Source organism: Coloeus monedula (assembly GCF_965178545.1).
Source record: "Coloeus monedula genome assembly, chromosome: 30".
Classification (NCBI taxonomy): Eukaryota; Metazoa; Chordata; class Aves; order Passeriformes; family Corvidae; genus Coloeus; species Coloeus monedula.
The window spans coordinates 3,104,619-3,128,046 of NC_138810.1; the positions used below are offsets into that span (position 1 = coordinate 3,104,619).

The 23,428-nt window shown below is 48.3% G+C and overlaps 1 protein-coding gene across 4 annotated transcripts in view; it reads right to left on the reverse strand.

Annotated features, from left to right (window-relative positions):
* Positions 1-23,428, reverse strand: part of SCN8A (sodium voltage-gated channel alpha subunit 8) — a 53,420-nt gene that overhangs the window by 16,596 nt on the left and 13,396 nt on the right. Inside the window, exons 3-18 of one of the 4 annotated variants that reach the window (XM_082299024.1) lie at positions 18,956-19,075; positions 17,261-17,349; positions 16,933-17,061; positions 14,292-14,383; positions 14,063-14,143; positions 10,598-10,819; positions 10,164-10,227; positions 9,489-9,630; positions 8,598-8,804; positions 8,042-8,329; positions 7,018-7,377; positions 5,228-5,363; positions 3,157-3,395; positions 2,821-2,994; positions 1,770-2,126; positions 222-692 (exon numbers count right to left, since the gene is read on the reverse strand). In XM_082299024.1, the coding sequence (XP_082155150.1) occupies positions 222-692; positions 1,770-2,126; positions 2,821-2,994; positions 3,157-3,395; positions 5,228-5,363; positions 7,018-7,377; positions 8,042-8,329; positions 8,598-8,804; positions 9,489-9,630; positions 10,164-10,227; positions 10,598-10,819; positions 14,063-14,143; positions 14,292-14,383; positions 16,933-17,061; positions 17,261-17,349; positions 18,956-19,075 (3,171 nt within the window). Of the gene's footprint in view, positions 1-221; positions 693-1,769; positions 2,127-2,820; positions 2,995-3,156; positions 3,396-5,227; positions 5,364-7,017; positions 7,378-8,041; positions 8,330-8,597; positions 8,805-9,488; positions 9,631-10,163; positions 10,228-10,597; positions 10,820-14,062; positions 14,155-14,291; positions 14,384-16,932; positions 17,062-17,260; positions 17,350-18,955; positions 19,076-23,428 lie in introns of all 4 variants that reach the window. The other 3 variants (XM_082299025.1, XM_082299026.1, XM_082299027.1) reach the window with 3 other exon arrangements.

Below are 23,428 nucleotides of genomic sequence, written 5' to 3' on the forward strand. Positions count from 1 at the left end.
GCCATTCCATGATTATACGTACTTTACATTATAATTATATACATTCACAAGTATTTGTGGCTTCCTATAGAGCTCCTAGCACAAGAAACTTCTGTCTTGAGTGCAAAGACAACACCATAACGTAAACATCAGTTTTGTGCTGGAAGGACGCAGTTCTGCCTGCCCAGAGGTTCTCACAGCGGGCTAAACGACTCGAAAGAATTTTTAGCACTTCATCCCACCTCCTTGCTGCCGTCAGGATCTGTATCACTGCTGAAATCTTCCGTGTTGAGGTTTTCAAAATCCGATTCCCCCACAGCAATGGGGACGCGGACGGTGAGGTTGGGGTTGTTGATGAAGGACATGTGATCCTCATCGATGATGTATTTCTCGACGCTGCTGCCGATGCCGCTCGTGGTGCCGTTGCCGTTCTTCTGGTAATCGATGTCCCTGTTGATATCGGCCCCGGTGTGGTTGGCGATGCAGTTCACCTTCTTGTCATACAACTCATCCAAGGGTTTCACCTCGTCGGCCTCTCTCTGCTTGAAGTGAGCCTGCATGAACTCGCGCACCTTGGCCTTGGTCCAGGCAATGCCCTTCTTGATGCGGATGACCGAGATCTGCAGGTTGTTCATCTCCCCGTCATCGTCCGTGGCTGCCAAGTTGTCTGCGCTGAAGGAGCTCAGCAACAAGGCCAAGAACAGGTTCAGCACCTGAAAGGGAAGAGGTGATGCTGGACTGACACACAGGGTGGGTATTCCCAAGGCTGAACAGGAGCACTCGGCACCCGAGCCCTGCTGATGCTGCAGAGCTGTCTCCAAACACCACTGAAAACCAGCTCTGGTGTCCCACAAACTTATCCAGGTGCCCAAGGCTCAAGGTATGAGACCCTGATGTTGCAACAAGTTCCCTGAACAGGGACCCTGGTGCAGCACACGGCTCTGAGGGGTCCCAGGGGTCCCTGACTTGAGCCCCTTGCAGGATCCAGACTGCAGATGTCAGAGAGGGATTTCATCCCCACAGGATTTAAACTCAGCTTTACTGATTTAGTCCCATCTCTGCCTCAAAGAAAACGGGGAAAATCTTGGCATTTTGAGTGATCACTCCCAGCTCTATTTCCTTGCCCACATCCCCAAGACTTATTTTATCAAAACCCTTTGGCAAGACAGGACCTCTCAGAGAGAGCTCACAACTACTTTGAGGAATTGTGACTGCTCGTGTGACTTCATTCTTGCTCACATTTTCCTCCACAGACTTTTCTACGTAAAATTTAGGGCCAGAAGGAGCCATCATGATCTAGTCCAACCTCCCACACAACAGGCCGTGAAGTTTCACAGCCCATTCCTGCACACCACAGTACCTCATGACTGAGCCAGTGGGCAGGTTTTAGAAGAAGCTTCCATCCTCATTTTAACACTTCAGGACCTTCCCCTGTGCACCAAATTATTTAATTTCCTGGTAATTAAAATGCCAGGTTTTGCTTCTTTTAGCTTCTTCTGTCCCTCAGGTCAGGTGTAGGTCTGTCCCCTTCGACTGAGGGTTTCATACCTTCAGCTTTTATTGCAAAACGCTTCATTTATGGGCAACTCTTTAAGGTCCTCATCAAGCAAAGAACATCTTTAACATTGTGCTACCAAAGTCTGCGGGACTCTCGATACATCAAAGGCCAAGAGGGACCTCAAGAGAGCAGGAACAGACTCACAAACCATCACTCCCTCATCCTGGGGTCTCCCCGAGTTCTACCCCACCCAGAGGCAACCAAGAAAGCCCATCAGTAACCATTTACTGACCACTAAATTTCCGATGACCATGACCATCATGAAGACAATCAAGCACATGGCCTGTCCTGCCACTTCCATACAATCCCACATGGTCTCAATCCACTCCCCACACAACACACGGAAGACAATAAGGAAGGAGTGGAAGAAATCGTGCATGTGCCAGCGGGGTAGCTCACACTCCGCATTGATCTTGCAGACACACTCCTTGTAGTTTTTGCCAAAGAGCTGCATTCCCACCACGGCGAAGATGAACACGATGATGGCCAGCACCAAGGTCAGATTCCCCAAGGCACCCACTGAGTTACCAATGATTTTTATCAGCATGTTCAGAGTGGGCCAGGACTTGGCCAGTTTGAAGACTCTCAGCTACAAAAAAAAAAAAAAGCCAAAACAAAACAGACAAATCTTAAGCAAAGAGGAAAATCAAGCAGAACTTCCTAACCAACAACCAACTTGTATTTTATGTAAAGGTAAGTCCATGCTTCTGCTGCTGAGGTCACGGGGAGCAGAGAATGCTTAACCTTTCTGGAAATTTGGGCTTGTGCATTTTAACTTAGTTATTCCCCACACGCTGATCTCCTTTCCCAAAGGAAAGGTCACCCTTCCCTGCCCAAATGCAACAAGCTGCTGCTCAGACCTCGTAAGGAGAAGTGATGAAGAAAGAAGAGCCCATAAAAAATAGCACCACTCAATCTCTGTCCTCCCCAAACCCAGAAAAATGTGGGTCTTCCCTTGTCCTTTGTAAATGGGAAAAATTTCTTATGTGAGGGGAACGGCTGGAGCTGTGTCAGGGGAGGGATAGGCTGGATACTGGGAAAAGGTTCTTCCCCTGGTTGGGCACTGCCCAGGCTCCCCAAGGAATGGGCACAGCCCCGAGGCTGCCAGAGCTCAAAGAACATTTGGACAACACTCTCAAGCACAGGGTGGGACTGCTGGGGTGTCTGTGCAGGGCCAGGAGCTGGACTGGATGATCCTCGTGGGTCCCTTCCAACTCTATGATTCTAAACTTTGTAGTAGCTCCATGATGACAACATTGAAAGAGAGCTGGAATATGGAATACCAATCGGAAAGATCGCAGCACGGAAAGTCCTTCCACATCTGCGAGACTCAGCTCCATTAAACTGAGGGAGACAATAAACCCATCAAAGATGTTCCAGCCTTCTTGAAAATAATAGTATGGATCCATTGCAATGAGCTTCAGGAACATTTCTGCTGTGAAAATCCCAGTGAAAACCTGGAGCGGGGAGGAGAGACAGACAAAGAACAGGCAAAGAGTGATTCCTGCTTATTTTCTGATCTTCGTGCTGAGTATCAACAATGCAATTTATTCTAAGCCTAAGCCCACATCAATAAGCAGGAGCAGAGCTGCAGGGAGTGTTTACCACTGCTCTCTTACCAGATTTCCTACGGCGAGCACGTGTTCGAACTCAGGGGTCATGGGGTGGTGTTCCATGGCCATGAACAGCGTGTTCAGCACGATGCAGATGGTGATGGCCAAGTCGACAAAAGGATCCATGACAATTAAGTTCACGATCTCCTTCAGCTTCATCCAGTATGGATGGCATTCCCAGATCAGGAACATATTGGCAAATTTGTACCAGCAAGGGGGACACTTCCTCTGGGACTCTTCCAGCTCTACAGGTACAAAACAAAACAGAGGTCAGGCTTCATCTCTGAGGCTGAAGAATTACAAAACTGTGAACCTTGTGAAAATGGCCGTGGAGGTGACACGAGAGAAGAGCTGGGTCAAGCTTGTGGGCAGGTTGGACATCGGGAAGAAATTCTTCATGGAAAGGATGGCCAGGGTTTGGAAGGGGTGCCCAGGGAGGTGGCAGAGTCCCCATCCCTGGGGGTGTCCTGGGAATGACTGGATGTGGCACTCAGCGCTCTGATCTGGGTGACAGCACGGGGATCGGTCACAGGTTACACCCAACAACCTTGGAGCTCTTTTCCAGCTTCAAGGATTCTTGGATTCTGGGATTTTATGATTTTACTGAGCTTTGTGACTTCTCCTTTGCTCCTACACAACATCTACACAGCACCTGCACCGGGTCACCAGAACCGCCGTCCGAACCCTGTGCTTCAGCCCCACCAGGATGACTCAGTGCAAATTATTCCAAATGAAGGGCTATATTTAACTCCGAACTGATCAAGGTAAAACAGCTAAAATCAAAGTTACAGATTCCAAACGGCTTCTGGTGCCAGTTTTTAAATAACTGAGATGGATTCTGTGCTGAACACAGACACGGTCTAAAAGAGGAAAGAGATGACATAACGCTGCGAAGGATTTTCAGCAGGAATAACCTGATTAAGACTAACTACATCCATTTACAGAAATCAAACACAATGCTGTGTCCATTTTTTTTTTTTTTACACTGGCTTATCTCAAGTGCTTAGGGAAAAAAAGAAATACAACTGAGGAGCTGCCCCCATTTATTGACTTGCTGGTTCCAGTCAGGCTGTGCAGCTGTGCACCCTCAACTTTTATTCTTTATGGGAAGGGAAAGGACCACTGTGCTCTCCCTCCCATTGGTTCTCTGGTTGCTTAGTATTTAGTTGCCTTGGAATTTCTGAAGTTAAAAAGAGGCCCGTGGCACTGGAGCCCGTAGGCGTTTGCGCAGGAGGGAAGCGGCAGCAAAACCCTGCTCTGTTTCTAAGTATATTTAGTTTTCATACAATTTTATTGCAGGAGACAGCAGGAATTTGAGATCATCAACCGCATGTGGCTGCTGTTCATAAATTCTTGCTGGCTCCTGCAGAACATATTGGGAAATCTCATCTCCATGTGCTGTCCATTCCAGAATTCCCACCATCCAACAGTCCCTTTCTCTTCTGACAGCTGTCACACTGCAGCTCTCAGTGTAGCTCCAGTGCTTTTCTCCCACGGACTGTAGCAAGGGAAGGTCTCTCCAGTGCTTGGGAGATGACAGAAGACAGAACACCCGTACCTGACATTGCCTCACTCCTCTGATCTCCACACTGCATCCTCTTTATTGTAAAGTTACAACTCCTCTCTGTTGCCTTTACCTCCATCTCTACGTAATTCGGATGCAAACCCAAGTAAAATAAAGTCTAATAAATACTTCTTTGTTAATAAAGACCCAAAAGAAGCAGATTTAGGCAAAACCATGCATGAATATGTACTGCTCTAAAGCAGAGGGAGCTGAATTCCACTATCCCAGGTTGCTCCAAGCCTTGCCCAACCTGACCCCGGACAATTCCAGGAATGGGGCAATTTCTCTGGGCATCCTGTGCCAGGGCCTCCCTACCCTCACAGGGAAGAACTCCTTCCCAATATCCCATCCGACTTTGCCCTCTGGCAGTGGGAAGCCATTCCCCCTTGTCTTACCCCTCCAGGCCCTCGTCCAAAGTCCCTCTCCAGCTCTCTTGGAGCCCCTTCTTAGGCATTGGAAGGGGCTCAAGGGTCACCCTGGATCCCTGTCCTCTAATCCCCAAATCACACCTACCCTCAACAAGGGTGTTGGTCAGCCCGGTCATGACGCTGTTGGTCCGATCCTTCCTTCCGTAGGACGCGTTCACCTGATCCATCGAGACCAAGAGAGACCCACCAGGTTTCTTCCTGATTTCGATCTCAGTAGTACCCTGAAAAATTCAGATGATGATTAATACAGGCTTCAGTCTTCCCAGTATCTTACCCACTCTGAGCCCAGAAATGCAGCATTTAGTCTGTATTTCCATGTTCTGTGTTGTCTGTATATCCCTCTGTCCTTCCCACCTTCCCACAACACATAAGTGGTCAAACCAAAACTCAAGCCCTTTTTTCTGTTGGACCAGTGCTCTGCAGCCTTAGACAAGTTACAGACTATATTTGAGAGAACATTCCTAATTACATACAGTGTAATTTATTCTCTGTCCTACAGCCAAACAGGTGGGCAGTGACTCTTCCTCCAGCCGCTCTACAACCCGCTGGTCAGAGCAAGAACTCCACAGCAGCCTCATCTGAGCCACACAAATTAATAAGGTTTACAATTTGACAGTATCAACATTTATTTCAAAATCTCCATCTGGAAATTAGACTAAAAGAAGCTTGGCCACAACAAGGAGAACTCATGGGGATTTCTCCCAGTCCAGCCCAGGACAAAGCCAGTTTTCTGGCACAACGGGGAGGTAAAGCCACGTTGTTTCACCTTGGGAACAATCACCTTGCTCCCCTTGATTCAGAGCTGGCACTTCCAAAGGCACCTCAGTCTCCCTTTGAGGATTGCTCTGGCTCTGCACTGCCAGGCTCTGTCAGGCACAGAAAATCCTGGGTACTAACAGATATCTGGGCTGGTTTTTGTCTCTCTACACAGAGTTAGTACAGTAAGTGCTAATTACTACTTTCTCTCTCCACGTGCACTGTGCTGGTCACTGTTCCCACCACAACCATGCTCTGTTAGAAAGGGGATTAAATACTGAAGCAAAACACTGTACTAATGTGCTGACTAAGGAAGAACAAAACCAGGTAGGGAATTGATGCTTAACACGACTAATTAGGGTCAAACAGGTTGCAAGAATTCCAATAACTAAAAAAATAGCTTGGAATTTTTCAGCTCGGTAACCAGATTTCCTCAGAAACAATTGATTAAGGTCTCTCTCAAATGATGTTGTTCCAATTGGATCCAGATTCTTCTGTGCCCCACTAACTGATATTCTATGTTTGGAGCTTTGTTTCTCTCCTGCACTCTGAAATGCTGATCCACTAAAAGGTTTCTCAATACCAATTCATTCAACTAACTGCAAAAAGCCACAGTCAAGGAGAATTCAACAATTAAAAAAGAACATTTTACAAACTCATTATTTTACTAACAGCTGCCCCTTGAATTTAGTGAGAGTGAAAAAAGATTGTTTGTATTTCCCTTTAATCCTTAAATATTTTATCTTATTGTGGAGAACATTCACAACTACCTTTAAAAATCGGGTTGGTTTTCCCATTCCCAGCTTTAAATAGTTCTGTATGAATCGCCCCAACACACACCAAGGTTCCTACTATTAATAGCCCTTTAATTAAGGACTCAATTCCAAGCCTTTTTTTCCCAGCAAGCTGGAGGGGAGGGAGGTGGGTTGTTGAGTTAGGGAAGCAAGGAAACGGGCACTGGAAGCTTAGGCTGTTTGTCAGCACAGACGGCACGGCCGGCGCTCAGACCGACTGACCCATCCCGCCGGGATTCCGCTCTGCTTGGAAAGGAGGAGGATGATGAAGAGGAGGAGGATGATGAAGAGGAGGAAGCCTCCTCACACTGTGCTCAGCAGCTACCTCAGGCAGGATGCGGCCCCCGGGCATGCTGGAGGGGGGCCCGCCGATGAGGGACACGACGCCGTTGCAATCCACGGTGCTGTTCCTCTTCACGCTGCGCCGCAGGTTGGGGAAGATGCGCGAGGAGCGGCTGCCCTGGCTGTAGCCGCTGTAGCCGCTGTAGCTGCTCCGCCGGTCGCGACCGCGGATGGGGATGAAGAGCGAGTCCCTCCTGCCCTCGCTCTCCTCCACCGTGCTGTGCTCGTCGTCGGCGAACTCGTTCTCCGAGCCCGGGTCGCGGAACCGGCCCTTGTAGCTGAAGATGCTGCTCTTGCTGTTGTGGCGGGAGAGGAAAGGGGAGCCTGGGATGCTGAGGAGAGACTGGGGGAGAAGGGAAGGAATGGAGTGAGAAGGATGGACACAAAGAGCTGCTGGCGTGGTTTTGGAGAATCGCGGAATGGTTTGGGTTGGGAGGGACCTTGAAGGTTGTCCCGTTCCACCCCCTGCCATTGAGGGGTGGAACCACTATTCCAGGTTGCTCCGAGCCCCATCCAGCCTGGCCTTGGACACTGCCAGGAATGGAGCAGCTTCAGCTTCTCTGGGTGACCTGTGCCAGGGCCTCCCCACCCTCAGAGGGAGGAATTTCTTCCCAGTATCCCAGTTGACCCTGTCCTCTGCACTGGGAAGCCATTCCCCCTCACCCTGGCACTCCAGGCCCTTGTAAACAGTCTCTCTCCATCTGTTTCCCTCCCTCTGCAGGTCTGCACAGACCATCACCCCTCACTCGTTGGCTGCACTGTGAGAGCTGCTCACTCCTGGCTGGATGAGCTGTCTCAGTGGAGGAGTTACCTGGTTGGATTCCTCAGGAACAATTCCTGCCAGGAATGTGTGTGTGAGAGTCATAAACTTGGGCCCTAAGCGTTCTCCTGACACAACACAGTTTAGGACAGCAGGCAGATCCCTCGAGGTGCCAATAGGAATCTAAAGCAGAATATCATCCTGACCTCAAGCAACCACAAACATTAGTGAAGGAACAGAAAAGTACCTGGTTCATGATGGAAAATTTCCTTCCCAGCCTGTTATCCGGTAGCCTGAACACTTTCCTCCTCATGCCATCCTCAGATTCCGACTTGAACACCTTCTCATTGTCACACTTCTCATCTCCTTCCGACAGCTCCTTGTCCTTCCGCTTTTTCCTCCTGTTTCGACGCTCCTTGGCACTCTTGGAACTGAGTTTGGAAATCTCCGAGGAGCTCCGAGACATCCTCCCCCCACCATCATCTTCCACAGCATCTTCAGAGACCGTCCCGGCTGAGGTGACCATGGCAGCAGCCTGAGGGTGCAGGAAAGGGAAGGAAAAATAAATCACATCTTTCCACGATTAATGCTCCATTTTCTGCTTTAAGAAAGAGTTTGCCTTAAAGCACCTGAGTAAAAGACTTTGGGGCAGGACTGAGATGTTTATTCTCTCCTTGGAAGAAACTTGCAGTCAGAATTTGTTAAGATTTTTATAGTCTACTTGTGCAGGTAGCAAAATCAGCTTCTCTGGGCAGCCTCAGGGCCTCACCACCCTTACAGGAAGGAATTCCCTTTTTTCTCACCTGTGCTTCTTCCTGTTGCTTTTTCAATTGTTCCAGCATGGCCTTGAATTCTGCCTCCTTCTGCTCTGCCTCCTCCAGTGTCGCCTGGTTCTGCTCCTCGTAGGCCATGGCCACCACAGCCAAAATCAGGTTCACCAGGTAGAACGATCCCACAAAGATCACCAGCACAAAGAAGATCATGTAGGTTTTTCCTGCCGCTCGTAAAGTCTGGAAGTGGAATAGAATGGCAGAGGGATTAGAAAAGGGAAAGGGAAGCAATTTCGGGCTTCCCTGACACGCGACGCATGGGCCAATCCCAAGTTTCTTGACCTGAATGTTTCTAAGAAAATCCAGCAGTGCTGAATCTTTCCCAGCTCAGCATTTTCCCTGCAGAGCGCTGAGACACTGCACATTCCTTGGCCATGAACACAAAAGGTGACATCCACCTTCCTCCCCTAAGGGAACATCCAAGGGATACACACTGGAAAGGATTCAGAGGCACAGTGTGAAACCCAACGCTCAGAGTCCCTTAAAACAAACCAAATCAAGGAAAAGCTGTTTCAGCAAGGTCCCCAAAGCACCCTCAGGTCACGAGAAAACTCTGCCCTCCAACGAGCCTGAGCACCCTCTGTGAGCAGGGCTGAACATCCACAGCCTCCTGCAGCCAGTGCTAAGGTGCCTCCCGAATTAATTCACAGCTCAGCTGGACCCACCTTCCCTTCTGGACTTGAAGCCCAACACCTGCTGACAGGTAATGTCCCCTTCCTCCCCCCCGAAAAATCTCACTGTGCAGCTTTACTTGCACTCACTCTTTTAGAGAGAAGGAAGAAAACAAAGCTTCTCACATTTCCCTTTCCTGTTTTATCCCCAAATTCTCACCACGTATGACACCAAAGCAAAGTGTTTACTTACTAATTGATACAAGTTTTCCCAAAAGTCCTGAGTCATAAGGCGAAATAAAGCCAGAAAAGCCCAGCTGAAGGTGTCAAAGCTCGTGTACCCGTAGTTGGGGTTCCGTCCTGCCTTCATGCACGTGTATCCCTCTGGACATTGGCTGGGGAGGGATAACAGGCAGGTCAGGGCTCTCCGTGCTCACTGCCACAGCTCTCCCAACAAACAGCAAGGCAAGGAAGGACAGCAGACAAGGAGACTGAGAGGCAGGATTTCGGGAAAGCCCTGTTATCCTCGTCCTACAGAAACGAGGTGCTGCAACGAGCAGCTTTGCCCCCGACGGGAGCCCAAAGCAGGAGCTTTGGCCAGAAGTGTCTTCAGAGCCAAGAGGAAAACCAACAGCACACGGCAAGTTCCCATTTCTGAGCCTCCATGCACCCTTCTCTGACGATCCTTAAGACTGGATTCAGAGGGAAATAATGCCACTGGTAAGCAGTGGTAGCCAGACGTGCCTCCTGACAGGGAAAATGGCACTTACATTGCATTAGCAACGGATTCGTAATTAGATTAAGAAATTTGAAACCTGGTGAAATAGCACCAGAACCAACAGAGGAAGCGACAGGGAGTATTCCAAAGGTTTTGCCAGCTTTAGCCAACATCAGTGATAACTGATTGCTAATGAAGCTCAACACTCACCCTGCATCCGAGCTGTTACCACAGAGCAAAGGGTCGGTGGAGCCAGGAATGATGTAAAAGTTTGCTGAAGATGAAAAGGAAGAGATTGCATTCACACACAAACGGAGTTAGAGGATTTAATAGACTGTAACACTATTAAAACCTTCACTTAAGAGCCCTCCCAAATCCACTGCTAAGAAATTCATCAGTAAAAATATATTTTGGACAAGTTATTTAGCTAAAAGAGCACATCCAAACCCTTCTAAAGGATGAACTCAACTAGGAACGTCTCAACAAGGCCAGATTAAAAAAAAAACCACCTGACAAACTTCTGCACAAGGGGTTTTTACTGTGAAAACCAGACACACCCCAGCATGAGCCATGTTGGAACTCCTGGGCAGCTGCATCGAGCCAAATCAGGAGGTTTTAGGGAGCCTCACTGTAGAAATACCTACACATATTGTTGGTGTATTCCTCCCAGTCGAAGCCCCTGGAGCCATTGTCCAGGAGGGTCTCGTTCACATTAATTGGCCAAATCACACACTTGTTCCTTAAATTGCCCATGAACAGCTGGAGCCCAATGAGGGCAAAGACACTGAGACAGAAAACTGTCAGGATCATCACATCCGACAGCTTCTTCACAGACTGGATGAGGGCACCCACGATGGTCTTCAAGCCTGTGGAGAAGGAAACAAGACTAGAAATCACTCCTGTAGAAGGAAACCACACTGAAAATCCAAATGAATACAGTACCTCAGAAGGACTCTTCGGTGGGAAAGGCTGTGGCTATAAATAGTGAAGGTTCCTGTGTGTGGTCAGCTTTTCCAGCCAGTACAACACTGGCAGGGAGGAACCAGCTCAGCGGCGAGCGAGGAACAGTCAGAACAAACCAAAACCCCAACGTCTGTCCCTGAGAATGCCTGAGCCTCGCAGCAAGGCTGTGGAACGCGGGGAATCACTTCCCCCCACACACAGGGTTTGCCAAATGGGGATCAGACTGGGATATGCTGCCACAAAACCCCTCGTGGACACGTTCAGCCGTGTTTGAGCTGAGCTCACTGGCACGGGCTACAACAACTTACAGAGATCAAATACCTTTAGCTCTCCACATCTTGGGTTTCTCCTGCTCAACTAAACTGTCTCAGCACTTCCCTTCCCTTGCAGGAGCAGAATCTTCCTCTTCAGTGGTGGTTTGGTCACAGCCAGGGCAGGATTTCACCCTGAGCATTGGTGCTCTGGGATTTACTGAGGCCACTGGGATCATTAGCAGGCTCAGCACCAAAAGTAAGCTCAGGCATAAGCCAGAATCCTGCTGGTTTCCCACACCAGTCTGGTCCGTGAGAGGCAGAACTCGTGACTTGGGAGAACTCAGCATTAATTTTTAGGCGACAGGTCTAAACTAGCTAGAATTTTGGATGCAGAAACAGTACCCAATTAGGCCCCTTTAATCAGCCTTTCTGGTGTTAAGTAGGATGATTCTGTGGTTTATAAATGAGCAGCGAAGGGAGGAATGAGCAAAAAAATAACGAATCACAGCTGGATTTGGGGCCAGTCAGATCCAAGGTTCCAGCTGAGACCACATGAACATTTTGCAATAAATCTTGGACCAGAAACCAGGTCCCTTCCAACCTCCTCCTTCTGTGAAACCCTTGTAGACCAACAGAGGTTAGACCCGTACCAGGAACATAAAGGTTCAAAAACAAACGGTTGCAGATACATTCCTTACAAAGGAATTCTACTTTGAAGTGTCATTTACTTCCATTGTCCAAACTTTTCATGGATGCCAAAGCCCTGCTCCAAACCAGAGCAGGTTTGTGCTGTTCTGGCAGACACATCACCCCCAGCACCTCTTGCCATGCTCATCCCACGGCTCTGCCCTGCACATGCACCCACGGACGTCAGCGCTTGGGTTCCTGCTCTGGGTGCTGCTCCCTCACAGGTGGGTAAGGAGAAAGGGGGTTTGGAAGCAGCAGGAGAGATGCCAGTCCAGGCACAGACTGGGAACACTTCAACAAACACAACTCCAACAACTTCCAGCTGCAGTGACCACCCCGTGCTCCGCGGATCCGAGTTTCCCTGGATCCTGTGGAATGCGGGTGCGACCCAGGTGTGTCCCCACATGGCACCAGGCAATTAAAATATAGGAACTCAAGTGCCAATATAGAAAATCTCTTGAGACCATCACGGTTTCGTACAGTTTTTCCACCAAGACCAAAGGGATATTCTGGTGGTTTCGCTCAGAGGTGTCACAGTTTGCTCCTGTCACACAGATCCATAGAGACCATGGAATTTTGTCCATGGCATGGCAAATTCTGGTAATATTTCCCATTTTTATCCCGTCTCAAACACACCTTCGTTCCAATTATTGGCAGAAGATGTAGATGGCACTCGAAACACTAAAATGAGCTTCTCAGTAGCTCAGCACAGAGTTAAAATTCCCGTTCCATGTGCTGAAGCAGAAGGGGAACCCCTTTAGATTTTAATATTCAGTGTATTCTAAAAATCACCTTTTCCCTGTGAAATGATAGCGGTAAAACCCATAAAGATGCTTTCAGATTAAATAACCCAAAAGGCCAATTACTCAAATGCTTTACATTCCTCCTCCTGTCACAAAATGGAGGGGGGGCAAGCCTTGTGCTGCACCCACACGCTGCAGAAACACACCTGGACAATCCTCCCCCAGAAATGGACACAAACCCCCAAAATTTTGGCATTTCAGGTATGTTCAGTGCCCCCAACACCCAAACAGGATCCCCTTGGCTGTGTGTGGCAAATCATCGCTTTTATTCAACCAAAATATGCAGCGAATTGTCCCTCTAATAAAAATGACACAAAAATGTGCTGGACTTAGCAGGGCTCAGCCCCAACCCCTCTGCTGCCATTTGAAATCAAACTCCATCGGTTTTGAATTGTATGGAGAGAATGACCCAAAACCGAGCTGTTCTGCTCCTGTCCATGGGAACACAAGGCATGCTCTCACACAGCCAGGAACCAGCTCCTTAAAGCTGCATCATCTCCCACTTTGCTACAGTTAAGAAAGCAAACCACAGGCAAAACTGGTTTCAAGATCGATGCTTCTCTCTGAGCAAGCCGGTTACTCTCTGGAGCGGGCCGAGAGAATCACAGCCACCCTTCAGACCCGCCCAGGACACTGCTAACAGCAATTACCAAAGGTCTTTTGCCCTTAGATACCACCAAACACGAAGGAAGGCTCAGTAGGAACATCACTCCAGCATGTTCTCACTGGGTGCAAGGAAAGCAGGTGCCACGTAAGAGCATCACCATCATCATCATCATCATCATGCACAACAGGCAGGTACAGCTGATGGGGTTGGCAGTCTGGGATGGGACAAAAGGGATGTGCCCTATAGTTCCATAGGCTGGTCCCTGGCAGCCTGAGAGAGCAGAACCACCACTCCAGTGTCAGTGAATGCGTGAGGGAACAAAGCAGCAAGGAACTGAGACCAAAACTCATCGAGGAGTTATTTCGGGTGCTGTCCTTGAAAGAGGCTGAGCACCTGGAAACCAGAATGCTGGAGATGTCTGAGTGCCTGTAAGACCTGAGCCTGGAGCTCGACCTTAGAATTAGGGGCACTTTTGAGAAACCATGCGCATGAAGCTTTTCTGTACAAGAATTCAGGATCAGGAAGTGTTCCAGGCCAAGCTGGACAGAGCTGTGATTAAACTGGTCTAGTGGAAGGTGTCCCTGCCCGTGGCAGGAGGTGGAACAAGATGAGCCTGTTCATCCCACAGTTTGATGGCTTGGGAGCCTTGATTTCAAACTGCTTTGCTACACAGACTGCAAATCCCATCCAAAAAATCCCAGTGCCATTTCTGAGGAATGAGCAGTGCAGGAGGGGAGGGGAAATACAGAGAGGAGACGCACGCAAGCCCAGCCTTTAATGCTGAATGGTTCTCACCTGGAATTACAGAGATAGTTTTCAAAGCTCGGAGAACTCTGAAAGTTCTCAATGCTGAGACATTCCCAAGGTCCACAAACTCTGTGACATATCTGCAATGAGGGAGGTCACACACAAAAAACACCATGACAATACACACACCAAAATAAAACAACAACTACAGACAAAGCAATACATCACTCACAGGGGCCTGCACCCGACAGCTAAACACCAACCGGGGCCGCCTTACCTGGAATTACAGAAATAGTTTTCAAAGCTCTCAGAACCCTGAAAGTGCGCAGAGCTGAAACATTGCCTAGGTTTACAAACTCTGTTATATACCTGCAGAATTAAACCAGAGTTAATGGCACCGTTGGGGTCACCTTCCTTTGCATAAATCGTCTGCCTGTAGGAAACAGCTTGTGATTTAAAACGCTTCAGAATTGGCATTGAAAAGAGAGAGAGAGACAAAGTTGCAGAGGAAAAACACAGTTTAAGTCTCTCCACTCCCCAGCCAGCTTGCCCAGGTACACGGCTGGATACCCATCCTCACCTAGAATCATGGAATGTCCTGAGTGGGAAGGGACCCCCAGGGATCATCCAGTCCCACCCCTGGCCCTGCACAGACACCCCAACAACCCCACCCTGGGCATCCCTGGCAGCGCTGTCCCAACGCTCCTGGAGCTCTGGCAGCCTCGGGGCCGTGCCCATTCCTTGGGGAGCCTGGGCAGTGCCCAGCACCCTCTGGGGGGAAGAACCTTTTCCTGACATCCCACCTAACCCTGCCCTGGCCCAGCTCCAGCTGTTCCCTCGTGTCCTGCCACTGGTCACAGGGAGCAGAGATTGGAGCTGCCCCTCAGGATGAAGCTGCAGCCCCCAATGAGTCCCCTCAGTCTCTTCTCCAGCTGAACAGACCCAGAGCCCTCAGCCACTCCTCCAGACCCTTCCCTATCCCCTTGTCCCTGCTCCGGACCCTCTCCAGCAGCTTTAGATGTTTTTCATGTTGTGGTGCCCCAAACTCCACACAGTCCTGTAGAGAACTCGAAACTTTGCCATCTCTACAGAAGAAGGCAATTGTGAAAGTGCCAAATATTTGAGGAGATTTGGTGACATCACCCTGAGCAACCTGGGCTAGTGGGAGGTGTCCCTGCCCACGGCAGGGGGTGGAACTGGATGAGCTTTAAGGTCCCTCCCAATCCAACCCATTCCATGATTCTGTGATTGTACGACCACCTCAGATCAGCAGTTTCAGGTATATTCGCTTCACTTCATGTTTTTAAGAAAACATAATCATCTTCTGCTTTGATTAACATCCTTCAATTTAATTAGCATCCTTCATTTCAATTAGCATCCTCCATTTTTAATCCTTTATGCTTCAGTGTCTGCTTGAGAGGTACAGGAAGGTTCGATTCTCCCCTTTTTACAAGCAGATAAACTCAAGATACACAGGGGAGAAGAGGCTTAGTGCAAAGTAACAGGGTTAAATTTTACCCCAGCTTAGAGAACATTTCCTCTGCGCTGCATGGGGAGAAACCTGGCATGAAAAATCAAAAAAATGCTCAATATTCAAGATTTTTCCTGGTGCAGAAAGGCCTCAAGGGCTTTAAAAAACTCAGGCCCTCTTAGTGGGGTTTAAATAATGCCCTTGACACAAAAAGGATTGTACCAGAGCCTACAGGCAAAGCCTGGCCTCTGGAAAGGAGAGGGTTACAGAGACCAGTGAGGGATTTAGGACATTCCTTGCAGAGCAATACCCTGGGCCCTTTAAAGATGGTGGGATGATATTTGGTAACTTCTGGAGAAATAAAGGAATTGCCAGTTCCCAGGTCGGATTCAGTCTGTGTGCACCCACACTGGGTGCTCACACTGGGTACTCACACTGGGCAGAGCAGATCCCCAACGGCTCTGAAGTAAAACTGAAGTGTTGGGGAGCTGCTGGTTATTGGCTTTTCATGGACAATGCCCAACTCTTTGCATATAATTTAAGTAAACAACTAAAAGGTAGAGTAGCCAAAGAGCAAAAACTCAGGAAACTCAACAAACTTGGGTGCAGAATCCAGCGAAATATGATTAAAGCATTTGACTTTGAGTGCTCTGAACCCTTGGAAATCCAGCTCCTGAGCCTTCCTCTGTGATCCCTGTTCCATCAGACACCGGTAAATATGGGAGCCCAACCCTGCCACATGCAATACTCCAAAAATAAGTGTAAAAGGGCAAAAATATTTCTTCCACCAGCAGCTTGGAGTACCAGTGACAAAGACCTGGTTTCCATCAGCGGGACTAAGGCTGAGCCAGGATCAGCTCAGGGCAATATGGAAAAACCCAGGAATTCAGGGTGTATCTCCTGATGTGACTCAGACATGCCCATGATCCTCAATATCATCCCAACCCAACACAAAAGAAAAGAATGAGAAGGAAAATCAAGTGTCTCCTTCCTGACACTGCAGCTTCATGGGAAACGGGTTAATAACCACCGCTTATTAACAGGTTATTAACAGGTTATTAATGGCTTAATCACAGTCCAACCTCCAGCCACAGCCCAAGGGGGAAGGAGTGGTAGAGACTGGAATTTAAAGATATTTGGTTCCTGTGCTGATCTGCCCCTCTGGCACGTGAACCACCTAAAATCTTGCACTAATCAAGACAACTTTCAGAAAATCCTTTTTTTTTGCAGCAGCAGCAGCTCCATTAACTCTGTGCTGCTGCAGTTTAGAGCTGAAATCCCATCAGGCTAAAGCTTTCCTTGGAAAAATCAAGACAGAAACCTTGGGGGGAGGGGGGGTGGGGGTGATTTAAGTTTTCCTTGATCTTCTTTTTCCTTCCAAACACACCCTCCTCCTAAGGCCCCGTCCCCTCCCATTCACACAAATCCCTGGAATAACACAACTTACGCCATCATGATCACGCTGAAATCCAGCCAGTTCCAGGGATCCCGCAGGAAGGTGAACCCATCTATACAGAAACCTCTTGCAATGATTTTCACGAGTGATTCAAACGTATAAATCCCGGTGAATGTGTACCTGTCACGAGGAAACGCCCTTTTAGTCGTGAAAAAAAGGAGAATCGCAGTCACTTTTGTCTAAATAAACGGCTCCAAAAGTCAAAAGTGTTCATGCAAAAAATCCACAGGGAGGAACAGGGTCCTCAAGGGAACAAAGCGTGCTGGGAGGTTCTTACAAACACAACATTTGGTACTTAAACACAACAATTCGTACTTACTCCACATTCTTTGACCATTCGGGTGGGTTACTAAAAGTCATGAATACACAGTTGGTCAAAATAGTGCACATAATGATCATGCTAAATACTGTGAGACAAAGTCAAGGAGCAAAGGGACACGTGGTGACTCTTTACATTCCCTTAAGGTCCCCAAAGATCACTGACTGCAGGAAAATTCAACCATTTCCAGGCTTTTCTCTGTGGGCTACAAATAAGGGCTGAGATGCTTCCACCAGTCATGGGAAATAAGGCTGTTTATATAAATATACATGGATATATTTTTAATGGACTGTATTACATACACCTCTATGCTATATAAACTAAAAATACATCTAAATATATGTATTAGCTACAAGATTTATAGACTATATATTTTTAATATGCTGTATTATAGATACTATTTATACACTACGTAACATATTATATGCTATGTAACATATATGACTACATAAATAGCATTTTATGGCACCATTCAATAAATTCTGTATTTTATATTTTAATTTATGTATTTTATATTTTATAACATACTTCTAAAATTCGTTTTCTACAAATCAATGCTGTATTTTCTGGTATGTCTCAGCAATTCAGTTCAGAGGCCTAAATGAAAATGTGTCCCTGGCTATTCAGTAACATCAAAATATCTTGTCTGCTATTGCAGCCCATGGGAAAGCAGTGCTGAAATCCACAGACACCAGGATTTAGCTTGGAGAAAAATCACAGGAATCTTTCCAGACATCTCTGCTCCCTCTGAGTCTTACAAGTGACTGATCTGGGGAGCAGCACAATGTCCAAATTAGAAGTTTGAGTGTATTTTAGCCACTGAATTACTAGCAGAGTGCTGAAATCCAGCTGTTTGACTTCCAAAATCATTTCAGGAGACTCAAACAGACCTTGGACCAAGACCCAAGAGCCTTCAGCAGCTCAGCCTGACAGACCTACATCCCTCACCCAGCACATGCAGGGGGAGGAGAGGCCACGAGAAATAACACAAAGCCAACTTTGGAAAGATGGAAAAGCTTTTCCTCCATGTGAGATACAGGACAGGGGATTACAGAAGCCTCTAAAGCATGTGAATGTGTTTCCATTTTAGAGCCATTTTCTAAAAATAAATAAATAAACAGGGTGAAGCAGCTCAGACAATAGAATACACTATTTTTCTCCTAATAACACCATCAGATGATGCTTCCAAAGCTCCCTGGGCCCTGCAATGGGACATTTTGGAAGAGCTCTGCCATTAGAAGGATGCTTTAGAGATGCCAAAAGAGCAAGAAATTAGTCAGTGTGTAATTACAGACAAGGTGGCTGTGGCTTGTTCTCCAAATAACTCTATTTATTTCCAGATAATATTTTAGTATTTAATTATATTTTAATTGAATTGAACCATTTCAGTAGCTCTTAAAGCCTAGCTCTCCTTCACATGAAGCACAGCCTCAAGTCACATCCGTTCCAAAACTCGTCCACGTGTGTGCACTGAGGGAAGTACAGGGAAAATAAAGGAGAAGTTCCCTTCACTGGATGTGGCTAAAGAACTGCTTTTTCATCCAGTAAAACCAGGAGTTTGTGTATGTTCTGAGGCCAACCCACACCTGCAGGTGCAGGACTGGCATTCATACACGTGGACTGAGCACAAGACAACAGGTAAGAGATTTTCAATGAATACACAAAGGTAAAGGTAACTCAGTCATGAAAAGGATATGAATGTATCAAAATTTTAATAGCTATTCTTCTAAACAGATTAAAAGGACTTAAAATGTACAAGGCAGGTGTGGCACTAAATCGGAAGAGTGTTTTCCCTCTGTTTAGTACTACAAAGGTCTGCAGAGAAAAAAAGAGAGAGAGAGAGAGTTAATGCAAGAAAATCAAAGCAGGAATTGTACAAAATAGACAAACAACTTCCAGGGTAAAACATAGCATTTTCTGCCTTTTTTTTTTTTTTTGATGAATCTCTTTTAGGAAGCTCCCATTAGGCTACAACACACCTGTACACCATGGACCTCACCCACCAGGGCACCAGGGATAATTCTGCTCCAAACATCCATTCCACCAGAGACCTCAGACAGGGCAGAAGCCAAACCTCCCACCCAAGCCCCGCTCTCCTCTTCCACAGCACTGTCATTCCTTTCTAAGGGATCTGAGGTCCTAAGTCCCCCAGGACCAGACCTGAGGAGCAGATGTGGCAGCTGAGCCCACGCCACGACCCGGAGCACCAGCCCCAAGTCACAGCACAGCGCTGGCACAGCCTGGGCCTCCTTCCCAAATAACCACAGCAAATCCCACTGTTGCAAAGACCTCACCTGCAAAGAGAGACTGAGAGGCAAACAGCAGCAGAACGTGGTGGCAGAGTCCCCCAGCCCAGCAGACACAGGTCACCCACCCACCCTGGTGCTGCACCGACCCTCAGCACAGCCCTGGGTCTCACTGCTGCTCATGACAGAGATCTTGTAAGATGTGAGGTTCATTTCTTTATTGAGAACCTGTGGAATGATCCATGTGAACGTGGGGCAGAATCCTGCTGGTCCATCTCCCTGCAGGGAGCACACGGAGCACCAGCAGCATCAGGGGCAAGCTGGGTCTGTGGGTGCTTCACACCAGCACACCCAAACACCCACCATCCGACTCAGAAGGAAAAAAAACCCATTTGTGTGCACTGAGATGCCAAAGCCCTTTCCCTGGCACCATTTATCCCATTTTTATCCTCTCCAGGATGGCCCCAGAGCGCAGCCGGACTCACTCCTGTCTCCAACCCCCGGCTGGCACAGCCCCGAGCTCACAGAGCCCAACCCAAGGGAATCCACGAGGGCTCTCTGCCAACAAAGGCTTCCCCAGGAGACTCACTCTTAGGAAATTTGTCATTTCCATCCTCGTCAATGAAACAACGTATTTGAGCTCATTTGGCTAAATTAGACCATTGAGCAGTAAATTATTTGCAAAGGAAATCAAAATCAGATTGTGGTTCAGCACCGAGAGAGGAGGGTTCGTTAGCAGAACCACTAATGCATCCCCACCAAAAGCACTTTAAAGACAACCCTGGACAGCTCCTAAATTGCAGCATCAAGAATTAATGACCAGATCACCTTGGCATGGAACAACCTTCTAAAAGGCCCAAAGTTTTGCAAAACTGCCATTACGGAGTGCTCAGGGGACACCCAATTCTAGGAATCAGCTCTCTCCCCTTCCCTGACACCACAAACTTTCCAGGACTCGCATCCCCTTCCTTTTTAAATCTCGTTTTGCTCTGGAGCAAGACACTCATCCCACCAGGATTCTCACGGGCTCCAGCTGTGTCCCCAGCTCGACACGGATCTCCCAACTCTCCCACACTTTTTGAGCAATGAAACCTCCAACACGACCGTGATGAACATTATGTGGGACAAGGTGAGCTGGAAGAAGACAGGAATTTCCCAAACCCCGCTCAGCACTTCCGAGAGGTGGCTCAGTTTCGCTGTGTCTCCATCTCCCACAGGAAAAATCCCTGTGCAGGAGCCTGTGGCTCGTTCAGCCAAAGCCAGCAAGCCAGGAGTGCAACCACCCTTCACCTGGAGACACAGGGACACGGGTGTGGCTCCACGGAGGCAGAGCAACCCAAAACTCCGGGCAGCTAAACTCAGCCGGGGTGGGTGGATGGAAACAGCCCCAGGTGAGGGCCGGGCCCTCTGTCTCGGCACATGGCAGGGGTCACACACAGGGGTCACACACACAACACCCCCCTGCAGCCGCCCTTTCCCAAGGACTGACTCAGAAGTCGTTGCCTGCTGTAATAGCACAGAATCCCAGGATCCCTGAGGTTGGAAAAGACCTCCAGGACCATCGAGTCCAACTTGTGACCAGTCACCCAGGCCAGAGCGCTGAGCGCCACGTCCATGGCACCGTGGACACCGCTGGGATAGCGACTCCAGCACCTCCCCGGGCAGCCCCTTCCAACGTCTGACCACCCTTTCCATGAGGAAATCTAAGCCTTCATCCCACTGCCCACCAAACACGAACTCCACGGTCCTCTTATGTGACTGTACCTAAGGCAGTTCCTTGTTTTCTCTCTGTGGCCTGCCCAGATTTCTCCTTTTAGACCATAAAACTTGTTGAATTCTTCCTGCCTGTAAAGCCCATCATCCCTGGGCCTTTCAGCACAGCCCTCACACCAAGAAGGTGTCAATAGTTCCAGTCTGCTCATCGATTTTGACAGTTCCGAGATCCACCATTCCCCTGTGTATCCTGTAAAATCCTGAGTAAACCTCCACTTGGTCTCATAAGTAGAAAGAAAAGCCCAAAAGCCCAAGAAGTGTTTGGCAATTTAAACCCTCTCTTAGTTCTCCGTTCTGCTGCTGACATATCAAAACTCCATTTCAAAATGGCTGCAAGCTCTTAAAACATTTCCTGGATCTGGGCCAAGAACATCCTTAAGAGTTTTTAAGATGTGCTGAAGCAAAGCTCCAAACTCAGAGGAAGGTGATACCTGGAAAAAGGCATTTTGCAGTCAGTTTAAGAGATGCTTGTGTCTGGCTGGACTTCCCAAAGTCCCTGTTTGTTGTTAGAGCTGTGAAAAAAACTCCATCCACTTCAGTTTCCTTCAAGTCATCAGGACCCACCAAAACCTTGGAAATAGGTCTCATAAAAAGAAAGAAGCTCCCAAAAGATAAATTCTCTAAATCAATCAGCAAAATGACGACTGCGCTTGAGAGCGCAACAGAACCGCTTGAGGGATGGCAAGAATCATTCCAGCTCCAGGAAGATTTAAAACATTCCTGCTTCCTGCAGGTTTTCCACTGAGCAGTTCTGTAATGGCTGAGGAGTGAGGGGGAGTGGGCAGGAGATTTCAGAAGAAAACAGCTTTAGGAACAGCCTCAGAACATATGGAAGCAGATTCCTGCAGCAGTAACACGATGACGGCCCTGACGCTCGATGCTGAGCAGGGGAGAGCGACGACTTCCTGGAGACACCCTGAGCCAGGCACTGGGGCTGCTGGAAAATGAATTTACAGGAAACTCGGGCACCCTGAGGACTGAAGAATTATAGGCACAATCAGTCCTGAGAGCAGCCCTGGGGAGAAGGGGTTTAGGTGCTGGTGGGGGAGAGCTGGACGTGCCCCAGGAACCCCCCGAGCCTGGGCTGAGGCCCCTTTGTCCTGCTCAGGTGAGACCCCACCTGCAGAGCTGCCTCCAGGCTGGAGAAGAGAAGCTTTGGGGCATCTAATTGTGGCCATCCAGTGCCTGAAGGAGCTGCAGGAAAGATGGAGAGAGACCTTTTACATGGGCCTGGAGTGCCAGGACAAGGGGCAATGGCTTCAAACTGCCAGAGGGCAGGGTTAGAGGGGATATTGGGAAAGAATTCCTCCCTGGGAGGGTGGGCAGGCCCTGGCACAGGGTGCCCAGAGCAGCTGTGGGTGCCCCTGGATCCCTGGAAGTGTCCAAGGCCAGGCTGGACACTGGGGCTTGGAGCAGCCTGGGGCAGTGAGAGGTGTCCCTGCCCTGGAAGGGGTGGTACAGGATGGGCTTTAAGGTTCCTTCCAACCTTACACAGAATTAAACACCAATGCAAAATATTTTTCAAGTCTGCTCTGGCTCACAGAGTCACACTTTCTAACACAGAAATACCATTATTTAATATCTGTTTTCCCATTTCCCCCAAAAGGGGACATATTTACTCTTTCTTAGTAAGTTATTCTTCACCACTGAAAAGCTTGTGGGGGAAAAAGTATCAGCCATGTTCTGCTCTTGCCTTAACCTCTCGTTTTACATCCAACAGTAGAAAAATCCGTATTTTTTTTAATTTATCAAATAAAACATTCCTGAAAGATATCTTTACAAAGAATAGGCGCTTCAACATGGAACATTAAGAAACTGATCCCGATTTTTAAGTTTTAATGACCCCACAACCTGCCTGTGCAAGGAAATCCACTCTGCCTCTGGGCCAGAAATGATTCTCCACCCTTCCCCCACCACGAGTGGGCTGAAGTTATTCAGGGATGGGAGCAGAGATTCCCTCACCTCCCAGGCCACGGACCAGGAACTTGGCGTTCCCCGATCCCAGCCCTGCGTGCCTGAATCCACAGCACGAACAGCCAACAGCTCCAGCACACTCTGCCTTCCCTCCAGCACCTGGAGAGGGCTGGGGACAACGCCTGCCAGGGAATCCAATCTCCTTTCTTCACTCTTTTCCTTTCACACTCACTTT